The sequence below is a fragment of the Hydra viridissima genome, unplaced genomic scaffold (genome assembly GCF_058129835.1).
Source record: "Hydra viridissima isolate aposymbiotic clone 2 unplaced genomic scaffold, HvirCarnegie_v1 scaffold_1, whole genome shotgun sequence".
NCBI classification, from domain to species: Eukaryota; Metazoa; Cnidaria; class Hydrozoa; order Anthoathecata; family Hydridae; genus Hydra; species Hydra viridissima.
This window is the reverse complement of record NW_028324300.1, coordinates 4,293,984-4,309,484: the sequence shown is the minus strand read 5'-3', so window position 1 is coordinate 4,309,484 and position 15,501 is coordinate 4,293,984. Positions and strand designations below refer to the sequence as shown.

The 15,501-nt window shown below is 29.8% G+C and overlaps 3 protein-coding genes across 5 annotated transcripts; 1 reads left to right on the top strand and 2 right to left on the bottom strand.

Moving 5' to 3' along the window:
• Positions 1–189: 189 nt before the first annotated feature.
• Positions 190–4,845, bottom strand: LOC145187889 (SURP and G-patch domain-containing protein 1-like). 2 transcript variants are annotated; one of them, XM_090072436.1, is made up of 8 exons: positions 4,666–4,845; positions 3,907–4,325; positions 3,516–3,636; positions 1,760–2,099; positions 1,138–1,306; positions 762–1,014; positions 531–660; positions 190–445 (listed from the first exon to the last, which is right to left on the bottom strand). In XM_090072436.1, exons 2-8 carry the CDS (start codon positions 4,277–4,279, stop codon positions 416–418), a joined length of 1,416 nt encoding a protein of 471 aa, XP_089928562.1. In that variant the 5' UTR covers positions 4,280–4,325; positions 4,666–4,845; the 3' UTR covers positions 190–415. The 2 variants fall into 2 exon arrangements, with proteins under 2 accessions (XP_089928562.1, XP_089928566.1); XM_090072440.1 differs by lacking the exon at positions 4,666–4,845 and having other exon boundaries at positions 3,516–3,688.
• Positions 4,846–6,983: 2,138 nt separating this feature from the next.
• Positions 6,984–12,630, bottom strand: LOC145187890 (uncharacterized). Its single transcript, XM_080064410.2, has 10 exons — positions 12,254–12,630; positions 11,907–12,001; positions 11,141–11,306; positions 10,891–11,051; positions 9,142–9,247; positions 8,779–8,956; positions 8,497–8,648; positions 8,162–8,372; positions 7,814–7,906; positions 6,984–7,737 (listed from the first exon to the last, which is right to left on the bottom strand). The coding sequence occupies exons 1-10, from the start codon at positions 12,348–12,350 to the stop codon at positions 7,647–7,649; spliced, it is 1,350 nt and encodes a 449-aa protein (XP_079920536.2). The 5' UTR covers positions 12,351–12,630; the 3' UTR covers positions 6,984–7,646.
• A 17-nt stretch (positions 12,631–12,647) lies between these two features.
• Positions 12,648–15,304, top strand: LOC145187891 (pyroglutamyl-peptidase 1-like). Of its 2 annotated transcripts, XM_090072455.1 has the most exons (7): positions 12,648–12,784; positions 13,202–13,254; positions 13,451–13,564; positions 14,379–14,514; positions 14,603–14,693; positions 14,906–15,110; positions 15,181–15,304. In XM_090072455.1, exons 1-6 carry the CDS (start codon positions 12,757–12,759, stop codon positions 15,063–15,065), a joined length of 582 nt encoding a protein of 193 aa, XP_089928581.1. In that variant the 5' UTR covers positions 12,648–12,756; the 3' UTR covers positions 15,066–15,110; positions 15,181–15,304. The 2 variants fall into 2 exon arrangements, with proteins under 2 accessions (XP_089928581.1, XP_089928590.1); XM_090072464.1 differs by lacking the exons at positions 14,603–14,693; positions 14,906–15,110; positions 15,181–15,304 and having other exon boundaries at positions 14,383–14,514.
• The last annotated feature ends 197 nt before the right edge of the window (positions 15,305–15,501 follow it).

Here is a 15,501-nt window from a genome sequence, read left to right as displayed (position 1 = left end):
CGTAGATTTTCGACGACTATTGTTTAGGGTAAGAGAAAGAGTTTCAACACGTAAAACGTTACAACCTTTCTTATCCCTTTTTTCTTTTATCCAAATTTTAAATCTTTCCAACATTTACAGAAAACTTTTAAAATTCTGAAAAAATTCCAGAGAAAAATTTCATAAATATATTTCATAGATAACTAAAAATGCGATTGTGTCAGTTTATTTCAATGAAAAGGATTTATCAAGATTTTGTTTTTGATACAATAGGAATCTCTGAGAACGAGGTGCAAGTAAATAAAAAATGTTATATACAGATTTCTTATTCGAACTACACCATATTATATATAAACTAATAGAGTTACACAGCACATTAGAAAAATCCATGGCAACATAGTAATCAAGGCGTGTTCGAAAACGAGCAAAAGTTTATTTAAGAATAATAAGGTCGCCGAGGATTGTTCTAAAACATAACAAAAGTAAGAAACATGTAAAAATGATATTAAAAGAATTTTTAAAAATAGATGGAGAAGTTTTAGAAAACCTACCAACGGATTAGGTCTGAATTTATAGGCAAGCATCATGCGTTTTCTGTAAACCTCAAAATCGTCATCATCTTGTTTGACTTCGTTTACTTTTTCTACTCCTATTCCAGACTGGTCGAAAGAAACTTTACCTCTAAAGTAATATAAGTATAGCTAGCTAGCTAAACGTTCTTAAAGATCAAAACTCAAATGCGAATATATCAAATAAAAATAAAGGAAAGAAAAACTAGATACTTATTTATTGGTTGAACAATTCCATCACCTTTGGAGCCTAAACCCTCTCCCTCTTTCCATCCAGCTTTTTGCAGCATTTTAAAACCAATATTATCTTCTTGTATTTTGAATTTTGCATAATCAGAAAAATCAGCCTCTCTCCCTTCCTTGACAGCTTTTACTTTTTCCAGAAACTTCTCAAGTTCCTCAGGTGGAAGAAAATCAGAGAGATGATGTTTGCCTTTGGCGTTCTCAGTAAGATCCCTTGCCCATTCTAATAAATTTAGGACATAAACACAAATACTATACATGTTTATTTACTCATGCATGTGAATCTTTCTTTTTGTTTACAGATAGCAAAAAAAAATCAAGATAAATAATTTCTTATTACTCCTACCTAGTGTCTTCATCATTTCTTGATGCCGCTTTTTATGTTCCCATGTTCCACCTTCAGTTTCTTCATCAGAATCATATTCATATTTTGGTTTATCTGATTCTCTTTTCTTTGATGCCTCCATAGCAAGTAAAACTTGTTGCTGAATCACCTTCTCATATATAGAGTTCATCTGAAAAATTAGTAAAGAATAAATGCTTTAAATTTTTAGATTTTTGAAATTTATTATTATCATCATCATCATTACTATTACTATTAGTACTATTACTAACTGTAATGATCATGATGTTATAAATATCATCATCATCATCATCATCATCATCATCATCATCATCATCATCATCATCATCATCATCATCATCATCATCATCATCATCATCATCATCATCATCATCATCATCATCATCATCATCATCATCATCATCATCATCATCATCATCATCATCATTTATATTATTATCACTGTTATTACTGCTATAATTACTATTAAACATAAGATTTATTAATAGCATTTTTTAAAGATATTACCTACAATTTTTTGAGCAACAATATATATATATATATATATATATATATATATATATATATATATATATATATATATATATATATATAACAATAATACCATTTTCTGTTCTTCTATGGCCTTTGCTCTTTTTTTTTCTTCTTCAGTGTCAACAAGAGGAGCACCTCCCATAAGAGCAGCTGCTTTTGCTCTGATAAGAGCCTTAGCTTTCTCAAATTCTGATTCAGGGTTTATGTTGGTCAAAGATGTTGCTGAAGAACCTGCAGGAATATTCTGTCCAACTGGTAAAGTTGATGCTACTGGATTTGGATTTTTGTCTGAATCATCCCAACGCCTCTTACGAGTTGAAGTGGATAGTGCAGTATCAAGCTCATTTTTAAGTTTCTTCACTTCGGCTTTAAAGAACTTTGCCACTTGATGTGTTGGATCAAACAGGAAGCTGAAATGAAAAGTTTTAATTTAAAAACTTTTTTTTTGGGAAGTAAAGTCATTCTACATTTGTAAAAATAATACATATTTGTTTATTTTTCATGTGATAAGCAACAATTTATGTAAAATCAATCCTCAAGCTAAGAAATGCTTCTAACTTTACAATAAGCCTTTTTGGCCCAATGTAAAGTCAGAAGCATTTCTTAGCACCTGAAGTCTTGAACAATTTTGTATAACCAACTTAAAGAAGTTGTTTCAATTGCTTGGAATCCCAACACACTGTTAAAATGCAGGGGTTTTTTCCAAGTGTAAACATAAAATTTCTGATGTAAAAGTTTTGGAAATTAGTCCCTCTTCAGGGACTAGTTTCCAAAACTTTGTTACACTTGGCAAGAACTCAAGTTTTCAGTTCATCAAATTTAAGTAAGGACAAAAATCATTAAATCTAAGTAAGGACAAAACTTTGGCTGAACTGCCCTGCATCTTTCTGGGGCTTTGTTGACCAATTTAAAACCTTATTTGATTTAATTAGGCAGCTATATGTGGTCAATAACCGCTCTGAACAAGCAGTCAAACACAAGCTTGAATTTAGCAAAAATTAGCAAACTCTGATACAAACCAGAGTTTGCTGATTCTGTTCACAATGAAGAGGCAGACAGGATATCCTCTTGACCATTCAAAGTAGAGACCAATTCAGAGAGTCACAAAAAGTAAAAAAGACAGAGCAAAAAAAGTTGAATACTTACAAAGCATGATTTCCAGGCAAAGCATGATTTCCAATTTTATTATTTCATAACTTTGAACATTTTCACTGAGTATAATATTGCTGAGTTATAATTTTACCAACTTTTCAGGAAAAAAAAATTTTTTTTTTTGTCTAAATCAAGTTATGTTTGTTTAATATATGTTTTTTTTCTTGTTACTAAAATTTATATTTTTTATATAGTTTATTAAGTGCAAAAATATCTCTTTACTGCAAAGATGCATTTTCATCTATGGAGAAACTGTCAAATTTAAATACCAATTGATCTCTACAAACTTGGTATGATTTCTGTCTGGTCTAATCAATCCACTTTTAAACAAAATGAACATCCCAATCATTTCATTTGGAGTACATAGGAAAAAAATCTTAACTTTAGCTCAACTTTTAAGGCCCCTTCTCTTGAGTACAATTTGTAAAAGTGGGGACCTTAAATATGTATATTTTAGTTCATAAAAATATACCACTTAAGGGAAGGGGAGGAAGATATTGTAGGATATAAAGCATACAATTTAGGCATTATAATTAAACTTTTTAAGATTAAACTTCTCTGTAAATTTTTATAAATTTTGCTTTTAGTAAATGAAATATTTTTTTAGGCAAAGTAGAATTTTGGTTAATCTTTGTGGATTTTGAAAACAAACAGATATGTCAATCAAAACTAACCTGTATCTAGGATCTTTCTGATATTGAATTTTTGCCTTGGTCTCAGCATCAGGGCCTTCTCTCGCAACTCTTTCGGCCAACTCCTCAGCGAGCTCATAATCACTTGATATACACTCCTTGGCTAAACAAGAACTCATAAAGACCTTTCATCACGTTCAGGTAGCAAGGAAGTGCTTCAAAAGAATAAGGGAAGTATAACATATATTAACTATGAGCATATTAAAACATTTGAAATGGTTGTGTTGCATTATTTTTTCCTTCTATTGTATGCAACTAGTAACTCTGATGCAACCAATGTGAGCAACAAAGCATGATTTAAACCATGCAACTAAAAAAGAACAAGTATATACTAAGTACTTTAAAATTTCATCTTAGTAAAAAACTACTGTACCTTCTTCTTTAAATATTGAAGCAAGTTTAGCAGGCTCATAACAACTCTTTATGGATGTAGTAGCTGATGAACTTAACCCTTCTGTTTTAACTATTGATTTTATAGGTGTAGAAGATGAATGAGAAGTTGATGAAGAACCAGTAGATTTTGGCTGATTATGCATTGCTTTGAACCTCTCTAAAAAACTTCCATCATTTGCAAAAGGCACGGTAATTCCATTCTCAGATTTTATAAATGGTGTATTAGGAGACTGAGTTACTGAAAGTCCTGGTGAATTTGTAACAGTATCACCTTTTTTTCGAGCAAGAATCTCTGCTTTTTTCTTTTCTAGAAATGATGCATGATCATACTTTTCTTGCTGGAATGATGACATGTTTTGGAGAAATGTTTTTTTACTATTTGTATGTTATTAAATTTTTCTAGAAAAAAAAAAAAAGATTTGACATCTCTATATCTAATTGATATATACTAGACATATTCACATTTAAGGGAGTAAATTGATTTATAGTCTTTAGAAATAGATATTATGCTGTCTTGCTGATAAGATAATAAAAAGTATTTCACACACATATAGACACACACAATTAAGCATGATAACTTACATTAACTATGTATTAATAGTAAAAAAAAGTTTACAAATCAGTAACTGAACTTATTGGTACGAAACTAGAAATACTAGTAATTGAACTTATTAGCACGAAAATCTGCTCTCTATCCTTTATGGACTTCGTATTAAAAAGTCAAATTAAGATTTAGTACCTTTTCCTGTACTTCCTTAAAGTCTTTTTATTATGCACCTAACAAAAATTTTACGGAATACGTAAAGTATCTTAACTTGAACTATTTCTTTATGAATACATATTGTAATTACTTATTTCTACTTTATTATGGATAACGTCGGTGTAAATACATGATGAATAAAAAGCATAATAATTTGCTGCTGATACGTAACAAAACTAATACATATACCATAAATAATCTTGCGAAAAATTTCCTCACCTTGAAGGAGAGGTCGAAAATAAGTCATTAGAGAAGAAAATGTTACTCCGGTCTGCAACCTTACCGGAAAAATAGGAAACCGGTAAATGGTTAATAATTTATGAAAAAACCAGCTTCTCATAAATATTAGGATGCATAGAATTAGCTAGAATAGAAAATTCAATTAAAACAGCAGAAAAGTATGTTATAGCTTAATTTCGTTGTTTGATGAACTCTGATTCCTTTAGTTCAACGTTTGCTCGCAAAAAACATCGTATTTAAAGCATTGTAATTCAAGGGAATCTAAATTTTGCGACGATGAGTTTTAGTAGCAGAAAATGTTTAGATTTCATACTTGTTGATTAAATGGACATTATTAAACACAGTTTTTATAATTAAAATTTGTATTTAATTTTGTTATCTTTACAGTTCTAAGGGGCCGTTTATATTCTCCTAGTTTTGCAGGGCGGCTAAATTAAAAGAGCTCGTTTCAATTCCGAGATCTTGCTTGTTTTTTAAGTTTCTGTAATTTTTATATTACGTACATATTAAGGAAGTGCTAGTCCTCTTAACAATTTTGCTATTGGTATGGCGAGATCTCAGTTAAGTAGGACTAGAAAATATCTATGTATATACTCTAGCCATGGCGGTCTCTAAGTGGAAGCCTAGAGCTAGAAACAATAAAAAACAACAAAAGAAAAGCTATTAAAGAAAATTCAAATTGACTTAGAACTTTGCTCTTAAAAAATCTAAAAGAATTTTGTAATAAAAGTTTAGTACTGGCTACTAAACCATGACATATATGAGTTAAAGCTGCACCTGTATCTCTAGCTAATGGAAATTTTCTATTGTATGCTAGTCTTTTCTTCTACCATTGTTGCAACAGTATGCTAGGCCTTGTTCTGCCATTGTTAATTTTTTTATGTTTTTACTAAACTTTAAAAATGTACCAAAGAAATGTACCAAATTATTGTGTAAGCTCCCAACTTCCAAACCCTAGTTTACACTTTCGTAAGGTCTGTTAGTATAGAAGCTCATGACTCTAGCCCTTCTAGACAATCTATAAAAATTATTAGTACGTATGCGCCAAGAGAAATAAGTAAAGAAAAATATTAATTTACCAAGATGACTTCTCTATATGAAATGAGCCAAAGGAATTTACGTATAAAAGTTAAAAGAACTAAAACAATGTTTTTCCCAAATAATGTCCTGGCACCAAAAAGTGGGTAGTGTGAAGTTTGTATTTCAATTTTTTGGCTAACTGGTAAAAGGTTTTGTAGGATCTACACTTGATGATGTAGGATCTACACTTGATGATGTAGGATATACACTTGATGAGCTTCAAAACTTTTACTATACAACACTTTGATACTCAAATCTAGGTGCTTAGAAAAATGAATTATTTCTATTCTAACGATTTTTTATTCGGACATTTTCTCATTTATAAAGTAATTTAAAAACCTGAATTTTCGTACGGGTACACTTTTGTTCTGGCTTTTTGCCGCACAAGCTGCATAGGAACATGCTCTCAATGTAAAAAAACAACTTTTTTCACAAAGGGGCCTGAGGAGAATTAACGAATTTTAAGAGAGTGCTCAGCAAATTTGTTGTTTAAGATAGGTAGCTAAGAGGCATGGGAATTACTCAAATTTTTAGTATGTTAAAACTGGTATCGAATGAAGATGACTTGTAAAATTTAAGGTAATTAGAGCTTTCGCAATCCCGCCCAACCCTTTGTTGCTTTCCTTCTTAGAACTAGATCTCCTAAAATCACATCTTTTTTTGTTCCATCATAAAATTTCATCAAAAATTCTTATTTCGTTCAAAATTTATGATCGTGTTAAAATCCCTCTCCCCCCTCTACTCATGCTATTTCTGTCATTTTTCAGTAATTTACTGCATGTAATAATTAGTTCATGAGATATTTTTTTAGTTAAAAATGTTTTCCAATTGGAAAAAAGAAAGACAAAATAAATATCTCAAGAACTAAAATACCAGCCTATTTTCTAAAAACCTCTAGCACTTTCAGCCACTTTCTATAGCGCAACTATTTAAAACAAGTCAATTTTGACCAATTAAAAAAAAAACTTCAAGGTCAATTGATTATTCTTTCTTAAACGAAATAATTTGATTTAAAAATTTACAAATGATTTTCTCGGGTCAAATTGAGCCAAATAAATTGCGTTTTTGGACAACAGTGTTTAAAGGAATTTTAATGAAATTAAAAATCTTATTTATCAAGGGAGTATATGTTAATAACTAAATTCGATTGGTCGATTTTATTGGAACTACTTTAACTAATCCAGTTTCAGAAATCATGACAAAAAAGTTCATCTTTTGACTAAAAAGTTGTTTTCTGAACCTTAATATCATAAGATAACTCCGACTGCCTTTCCGAGATAAAAAATATTCGCAAGAAAGTGTTTAAACTCTCTCGCGAATAATTTTTATTTCGGTATCATACAACACAAATCTCTAGAACACCACCTTAACATTTCTTATTATTGTATCGGACAATTTTAATAAGCAACTTTTGAACCTAGAGAAAAAAAAAGCTTAAGGTAACGTTTCAGCCTTTCGAAAGTTTTTCAACTTTTCAGAGACTGGGTTTGATTTGAATTTATCTTTCGCACGAACTGCATAATGAAAACATTTTTTAAAAAATATTGTTAAAATTATTATTTCCTATAAAATCATTCAATTCACCAGCATGAATGCCTACGAAGGTGGGTAGCAATAATTTTTTGTATTGAAAGACTAAACTAAGCTTTTGGAGGAGTCCAAATCTGCAAAAGTTTTTGTCGAACAGCATCAAGGTATTCGTCGGTAAGTAGGTAGTGCTCTCTTTTGACGCTACATAAGGAAATAAAATTAAAAAAATCCGTCAACATAACTTGACTAATGATGACACTAAAAAAATAAAGCTTACTTTTTGATTCCATAAATGCAGCCAGCTAAATCTTTTGTCATCAATCCTTCTTCAACGCAATCCACACAAGCCTTCTCTAAGGCTTTGCAAAATCTTTTAAAAAAAATAAAGTGACAAGAAGCTCATAAGACAAAAAAAAATCTTTAGGTGTTAATTTTACAGAATTTCCAACTTGATATTTAGATAAATATACAAAATTAAATTACTTTGATGAAAAGAAAATTATTTGATATTCTACGCAAACCCTTTTTCTAGCAAGGATTTCTCTTACTGGAGAAACACTTGGTAAAAAATATTTAACTCAGGTCAAAGAAAACAAAAGGAATTATCAAAATATTAAAAACTCACGTTTTCAATTCTTGGTTGCCATCTAGTTTTGCTCTGTGTGACAAACCCTGAGTCCAAGCATATATACTGGCAATAGGATTAGTGCTGGTAGGTTTGCCTTTCTGATAATCACGATAATGACGAGTCACTGTGCCATGGGCTGCTTCAGCTTCAATTGTTTTCCCATCAGGACATACTAGAACACTAGTCATTAAACCCAAGGAACCAAACCCTAAAAGTCATGCAAGATATTTATAAAATAACACTTAAAAACCAAAACCACTTACACAGAAAGTGGGTATGATTTTTGTGTGTTTTCTGCAAAAAGTTGCAAAACAAAAAAACCCCATAATAACCTTGAGCCAGTGTGTCTGATTGTACATCACCATCATAATTTTTGCAGGCCCAAACAAATTCACCAGAGGATTTTAAACACTGAGCAACCATATCATCAATTAAGCGATGCTCGTACCAGATACCAAGACTTTCAAATTTTGATTTATATTTCCTGAATAAAATTTTAAAAAACATCAGATACTAAAATATTGCCGAAAATAACAACAACAAAAAAAAAAACAAAATGCAAAGTGCTGAGAAGATCAATCACAATTTAAAGCAACTTAAATACACCAACTTACTCTTGATAAACTTTTTCAAAGATGTCTTTAAATCTTCCATCATATTGTTTTAAAATTGTATTTTTTGTGCTCATGTATAAAGGCCAGCCTTTGCTAATTGCATAATTGAAGCAGCTGTGTGCAAAATCATGTATTGACTCATCTGTGTTGTACATACCCATAATACATCCTCCAGTACCTAAAACAGGTTTATGCAATTGGTGATTTTAAATCAAAAAGGTTTATTATACTTATTCTTAACAAACAATATTTCAATCAATTAGTCAAATAACAAGCAAAATATCAAATATGTATGTTAAGTGAATTCATTTTTTACTTCATCTTTTTTTTTTTTAAATAAAATATTGGTTCAAATTTATAAACCTTTGAAATTAAAGACATCTACTGTGATTTTTTGCTCGCCATTAGCAGGTGTGAAGGAAATCTCAAACTTTCCAGGTCCTTTCACAACACGATCTTCTGCTCTATACTAAATTTAATCAAGAAAAAAAAAGTATGATTACTTTAATATTTATCAATTATAAATCTTTTTAAATAAGGTCTCATTCTAAATTAAGAAACAAAACATAACCTGATAAAAGCCTACTCATATTTAGATATAAGGCATGTACCAGAAAAAATCTGCGCGGACATTATAAAAGATATTTATCTAACTATTGTATTTCAATATTGTATATTTTGAAAGTACATATACTAATATTTTTAAATTTCACTTAAGAAAGTTTGTGAAGTTTTGTACGTGAGAACGCACGCACTTTGCGTTTTACACTTGACATCAGCTTTTGCACAGCCTTGGTAGCTCTCATCCATTTATTTTTGAAGTCTTTAATTTTTTTGGCTTCTTTTACATTGAACCTTAGTTTTCTTTTGACAAGAGCCCAATATCTTTCGATAGGACGTAGTTCGGTACAATTTGGTGGATTGCAGTGTTTTTCAACAAAATCTACTTTATGTTCTCTAAGCCAGTTTAAAGTTGTCCCAGAGTAGTGACATGATGCTAAATTGGGCCAAAATAACGGGTTACCTGTGTGTGTTCTTAAAAACGGCAAAAGAGGTTTCTTGAGGCATTCTTTAATGTTAATTCTTAGTTTGGCAAGCAATTTTGGTGTTAATTGTTCCTGTAGTCACAAAACAAGAGCTTCTTTCACCACATTCACAAATTGCTTGCCAAACTAAGAATTTTTTAGCGAATTTTTGCATTCCAATGCATTTATATTTGGAGTTCAGTTTCTTGCGATTAATTGCTGCATAATATTGGTGTCCTGGAAGAGATCGGAAATATGCAGCACAATAAGTTTCATTGTCAATAATCAAACAAGAATTTTTAGCACATTATTTTTTATAGAGCAGCTTTGAACATTGAATTGCAACATTTTCTTGCTTTTCTTCACAACGAGGAATTTTTTTCTTTTTATAAGATTCATAACCACAATTTCTCTTTACTCTTTGTATAGTGGAAGCACTTGTCTTAAATTTATTCGCTAATAATCGAACAGAAATCTCTGGTTCTCTGTCTAAGGCATCTTTTACCTTTTTACCAAGATCTCGTCTAACAAAACATTTTTTTCTTCCCTTCCTGATTTTCTTATGATTGTACCAGTGTACTTAAATCATTTCACAACGCTCTGCACTGTTCTCAAAGCAATCTGCAGCTCTTTAGAAATTGTTTTGTTCGATACAACAGGATTTTCAATGAGAAAATGAAAAATTTTTTCTCGCTTCTTATCTTGATTTGATGACATTTCAATTAAAGCTAATTGTTTTAATAACAGAATTGTTTAAATTTTGAGCAACATTAATACAATCACATTTTAAAACAATTAGCTATTTTAAATGATGTACGGTTTCCGTAAACACCACATCAGAACACGCTCAGATTTTTTCTGGTACATGTCTTAATTAGGCTTTTTATCAGAGTATATTTACTAAAATCAATAAATACAGTTAAATATTGTAAAAATAAAAATTGTTTTTTATACAGAAACAAAGAAAAACTTTTTTGTTTGGTTAAGATAAATAATAATCATAAACGATGCAGTTTAAATAATTTTAATCACACTTAAAAGTAAAATTTTTTCAAATATTTAAAAAATAACTGATCTTCAATCATACCTGGTCTCCAAAAGCATGACGACCAATAACAATAGGATGCGTCCATCCAGGTACCAGCCTAGGAATATTCTTACATAGGATAGGTTCTCTAAAAACAGTTCCACCAAGGATGTTACGCACAGTTCCATTTGGACTTCTCCACATATGCTTCAGGTTGAATTCTAAAAACAGCAAATTTTCATCTTAAACATCTTTATAACAATACAAATTTGCAAAAAAACCCTTCCCCAAAGAAACCTAAGTTTTTAACCTTTGACACGCTCCTCATCTGGAGTTATGGTAGCGCATTTAATACCAACGTTATATTTTAAAATTGCTTCTGCAGAATCAATAGTTACTTTATCATTAGTTTGGTCACGGTAGGGCAAACCAAGGTCATAGTATTTACAATCCAACTCCAAGAATGGAAATATTAACTAAAAAAACACAATTGAACAAAAAAATTGTACTAATAAGAAAACATATGAGGAACAGCAAATATACTTTTTATACAAATTTCATTAAAAAAAAAAAACAACTAAATTTCTACTACATTAAGTTCTAAAGGATTTTAAACTTATATAGCACAATGAATTGTTTTTTTAAATATATCCCATGCCTGATATTATCTTTGGATATATTTTTGATTAAGTTATGTTGTTCCCTTTTATCTAAAATACCAATCAATAATATTGGGTAAATAAAAAAAATAAAAAATAAAAAATTTTTTTTTTACTTATCCAATCTTTCTCTATGAAAAAGAAAAAAAAAATCCTTTTTGTAAATAATTAAAATTTGTAAGGAAAATAATTTTTCCTTACAGAATATTGCTCAATTTAGATTGTTGATTATAACGGGGCCCATTTATTGCTGTGCTTCAGGCATAGGGCTACATTGAATGAAGTGTTTTATACAAAATGTATTTATAACATAAGTGTGAAATAATTCCTTTTGAAAAGGAATATTTAAAATGAAAATTTTGCAAAAATAAATTTATACAACTTTAGAGCATTTAAAAAATGAAAAATAAAACTTGCTTCTTTTTTGATTCTGTGCCAAATAATTCTAGTCATCTCATCACCATCCAACTCCACAATAGGATTGTTGACTTTAATTTTCCCATGGCTTGAGTCTTAAAGAAGGATTTAATATTTCATGATATTATACTTATTATCTTTAAAAACAAAAAATCTTAAAGTGTTTCTTTTTTTCAATTAGTAAAGTATAACCCGATCTGTAACATTAAATTAAACAATTTTTAAAAAATACTCCTTGTTTTAGCCTACACTTAAATCAATAGCCACTAATATGTATTTTTTCCCAGAAAAAAAAATTAAGTTAGACGTGCAGGTATTCAGAGTTAAGAATGGAATTTTTAACTCACAAGCTCGGATTTGTGATGAAGTTCCTGCAACTAAAACATTTCGAGAACACAGACCAAGTCCAGCTATAACGTTGTTTAGAGGAGCTCTGATGGCCATCTTGCAGATTTACCGTCAAAGAGAACAATGTTAATGAAATCTCGAGTTAAATTATGCGGAAGCGGTGGTCTCCGTCAAAGATACTATTTTTAGAGATATACCAAGAGCAATATTATCCAGTAATATGTGAGAAGTAATAGGTCTTACAAAAAGTAGAATTAAATAAATTAAATAAGGAATAAATGTTTTTAGAATAGTAATTGAAAAGATATTTGAATCTGTAGAACTTCATTAGTTGATAAACCAAGTTTAGTTAAAAATCTACGTGAAGGCGTTATTATGGTGGAGGTCTGTAAAGGCTGATTTCCATTGAGTGAGCGAAGGATGAAATGTATTTTGAAATCAGATATTAAATTGAGTTTTACTCAACACAGGTCTAGACAAGTTTGAGTAAGTTCCAGGCGAAATGTCTCGCCGAAAGCTTCTTCTAACAGGTTGAGTTTTTACATGCCTTTTGTTTTCTTAAAGGTGTATTCTTTACGTTTGTTGGATTTAAATGTTTCATCATATACTGGTATCGCTAGTTTTTAACTGGATACCACAACGTTAGAGGATCTGGTTTTTTTTATGTAATAAATGTTTATATGATATGGGAAAAATTTCTCCCTCTTTTTTTGAATAATTTAGTATTTATTCTTCGTGATTTTTTACATGTTCATCTTTTAAATTGTAATTTTTTAAAAAATGAGATTTTTCTTTTTCTGCTATGTACACCTCAATAAAGATGAAATATATTTTTTCGCCTAATTTGTTCACATCTTATCAAAGCCTGATGTGTATAGGATAAATATTACATTTGAAAGATAAACGTATTGCCTGGTAATGTACCTTATCTTTTATACCTACCGTAGGGTTTGGTCCATTTGGTCAGCATGCTGTAAATCCCAGCTGGCTTGCAGTAAAGGTGATTTTCTCAAAATCATATAAAATCAATTGCTACTCTGCTGCTTCTCTATTATTTGTAAAACAAATAGAAAGAATGATTTTATGTCATGTCATCTATATATTATTACTAGTTATGATATCAGCTCTTTTTTATCGCCTATTTTAATATTGTTTAAACTTTTTTACAAAAAATTATTTCAATAATAACATCTTAGGAGGTAGCTAACCATGAGTTTGCATTCTGGGAAATTATAGCTAAAGAAATTGCTGTTGACTATAATCTTGTACGTAACAATGTTCCAGAGCTCTGGAATGAAATTAATCCAGATGTAAGTCCATAATGTTGTCTTTTTTCTATCCCTAAAGATTTGTGAAATATGGTGTTTTAAGAATATATTTTTAAAGATTTTTGAAGAAACTTATCTTTAGATTGGCTTTTTACTTAAGACGTTTTTGTATTTTAAAGTTTTCTTTAGACATTACAGACCTAAGTTGACACTCAAGAAAATTCTATTTATTGTGTTTTTTAGAATATTTTTTATGCAATTTTAAACAAAAGACAATCTTAGAAACAGATAATCTGGAGTTAACATTCATTATTCATTTTGCGATTTATTTGTTTCTCTTACTCCTTATCAACCATTTGTGTTTTGACTATTAAGTTTTTTTAAAATCACCTAAAAAAATCCTGATTAAACTCATCAAGATTGAAAAACTTTCCAAAAAAAAAATTTGAATTATTTGATAAAATATTTATTGAAAGTAGTTGTTTTGAGAAGAGATTTTCATGATAATCAATTTTTAACTTAGAGTATCTCTTTTTTTAAATTGAATTTATATTACGCCTTTTTATAAACACATGTTAAACTCTAATTATTAAAAAACAGTCCAAGCTTTACATAAGCTATAGAGACTTATTTTTTATATTAACCAAAATTTATTCATGTTTAATTCATATCAATCAAATTAAATAGTAAAAAAAGTAAGTCTAATTGGTGGTGGAAAAATGTTTTTGCAGTTTTTAAGAGTATTTATAAAAGACAAAACACACAAAGTTCTCTCAGTTGTGAGAATATTTACTAACTACAAAATGCATTTTTAGTTTAAAGTTTTATCTTGTGTTAAAAAAAAAACTCTATTTAGCTAGTGATTCATGTTGGTGTCTCAACTTATGAGAAAGGAGTAGTTCATTTAGAAACATGTGCCCACTCCACTGGATACATTCGAAAAGATATCAATGGGTGTTGCCTGTCTGGTGAAAGTGAATGTGGTGAGGATGGTAAGAAATAATAAAAAAATATTTTAAGTTTATTTTTTAAATTAGTTTCTATCCAATAGCTGGATAACTTCTTTTTTTTTTTTTTAAGTTTGCCTGGAAACCACAATTGATGTTGATTGTATAGTTAACAACTGTTCAGATAGTTTCCCAGTTGTTTGCAAGTCTACAAATGCTGGCAGGTAAGTTTTCTTTGAAGAAAAAGAAGAAAAAGCAAATAATAAAGTTGAGTGAAATGAATTATAAAAGCTGTTCTTTTTCCAATATTCAATATTTTACATTAAATCTGCTTCTTATTGCAGCTTAAAAGAAATTTGATTCTACTACCCACTTCCCTGTTCTAATTTAGCGTAATAGCTATTTAAATTGTTAATGAAGTAAAAAATATTTTTAGGTATTTGTGTGAGTTCATCTACTATACCTCCTTAAGTATGCACCGCGCTCCAACACTGTTTATTCACATACCTACTCTTGATGAAGATGTTACTTTGGAGAAAATAGTCTTTACACTCATAAACATAATCCAACTTTGTATGGTGCAGGTCCACTCATAGATGGTTGCAAAGTGTTATATGCACTCATTATTCGATTGTAAATTGGTAAATTTTAATTACTTTTTAGTTTTCAAATAAAAATTAACTGTTTATTGATTCCATATTTATTTTTTAGATTTTGCGATGGATTCCGACAGGCCTTTTTATGAGAGCAGCTAGTCTTATGTTTATACTTTTGTGCTTTCTAAAATGTAAACATTCTTTATTCTAATCTTCTGAATTAACCTTTAAATATATCATACTTTAGCCTCTTTGAATTGATTCCCATCATTCCGTGAAGCATGCTAATAACCACTTCAAATGTCATGCTCACAGTCTTATTTTTTAGTCAACGATTAAACCAGGGAATAGACATTAAAAGTAATATTGAAATTGATAGCGTTTTTTTATGGACACCTATAAATAACGTTATAACAAAAACACAGCTTTCTAATGT

Coding starts and splice junctions, on each gene's coding strand:
- LOC145187889 (XM_090072436.1), bottom strand. CDS start 4,279: ATGTCATCATTCCAGCAAGAAAAGTATGATCATGCATCATTTCTAGAA. Junction 661..761: donor ATTGTTCAACCAATAAATAA/GTATCTAGTTTT, acceptor ATATTACTTTAG/AGGTAAAGTTTCTTTCGACC. Junction 446..530: donor AATTCAGACCTAATCCGTTG/GTAGGTTTTCTA, acceptor GTTATGTTTTAG/AACAATCCTCGGCGACCTTA.
- LOC145187890 (XM_080064410.2), bottom strand. CDS start 12,350: ATGGCCATCAGAGCTCCTCTAAACAACGTTATAGCTGGACTTGGTCTG. Junction 8,649..8,778: donor TTTGAAAAAGTTTATCAAGA/GTAAGTTGGTGT, acceptor AATTTTATTCAG/GAAATATAAATCAAAATTTG. Junction 7,907..8,161: donor GGCAACCAAGAATTGAAAAC/GTGAGTTTTTAA, acceptor TTTTTTTAAAAG/ATTTTGCAAAGCCTTAGAGA.
- LOC145187891 (XM_090072455.1), top strand. CDS start 12,757: ATGTCTCGCCGAAAGCTTCTTCTAACAG. Junction 13,255..13,450: donor CCAGCTGGCTTGCAGTAAAG/GTGATTTTCTCA, acceptor ATAACATCTTAG/GAGGTAGCTAACCATGAGTT. Junction 13,565..14,378: donor GGAATGAAATTAATCCAGAT/GTAAGTCCATAA, acceptor AACTCTATTTAG/CTAGTGATTCATGTTGGTGT.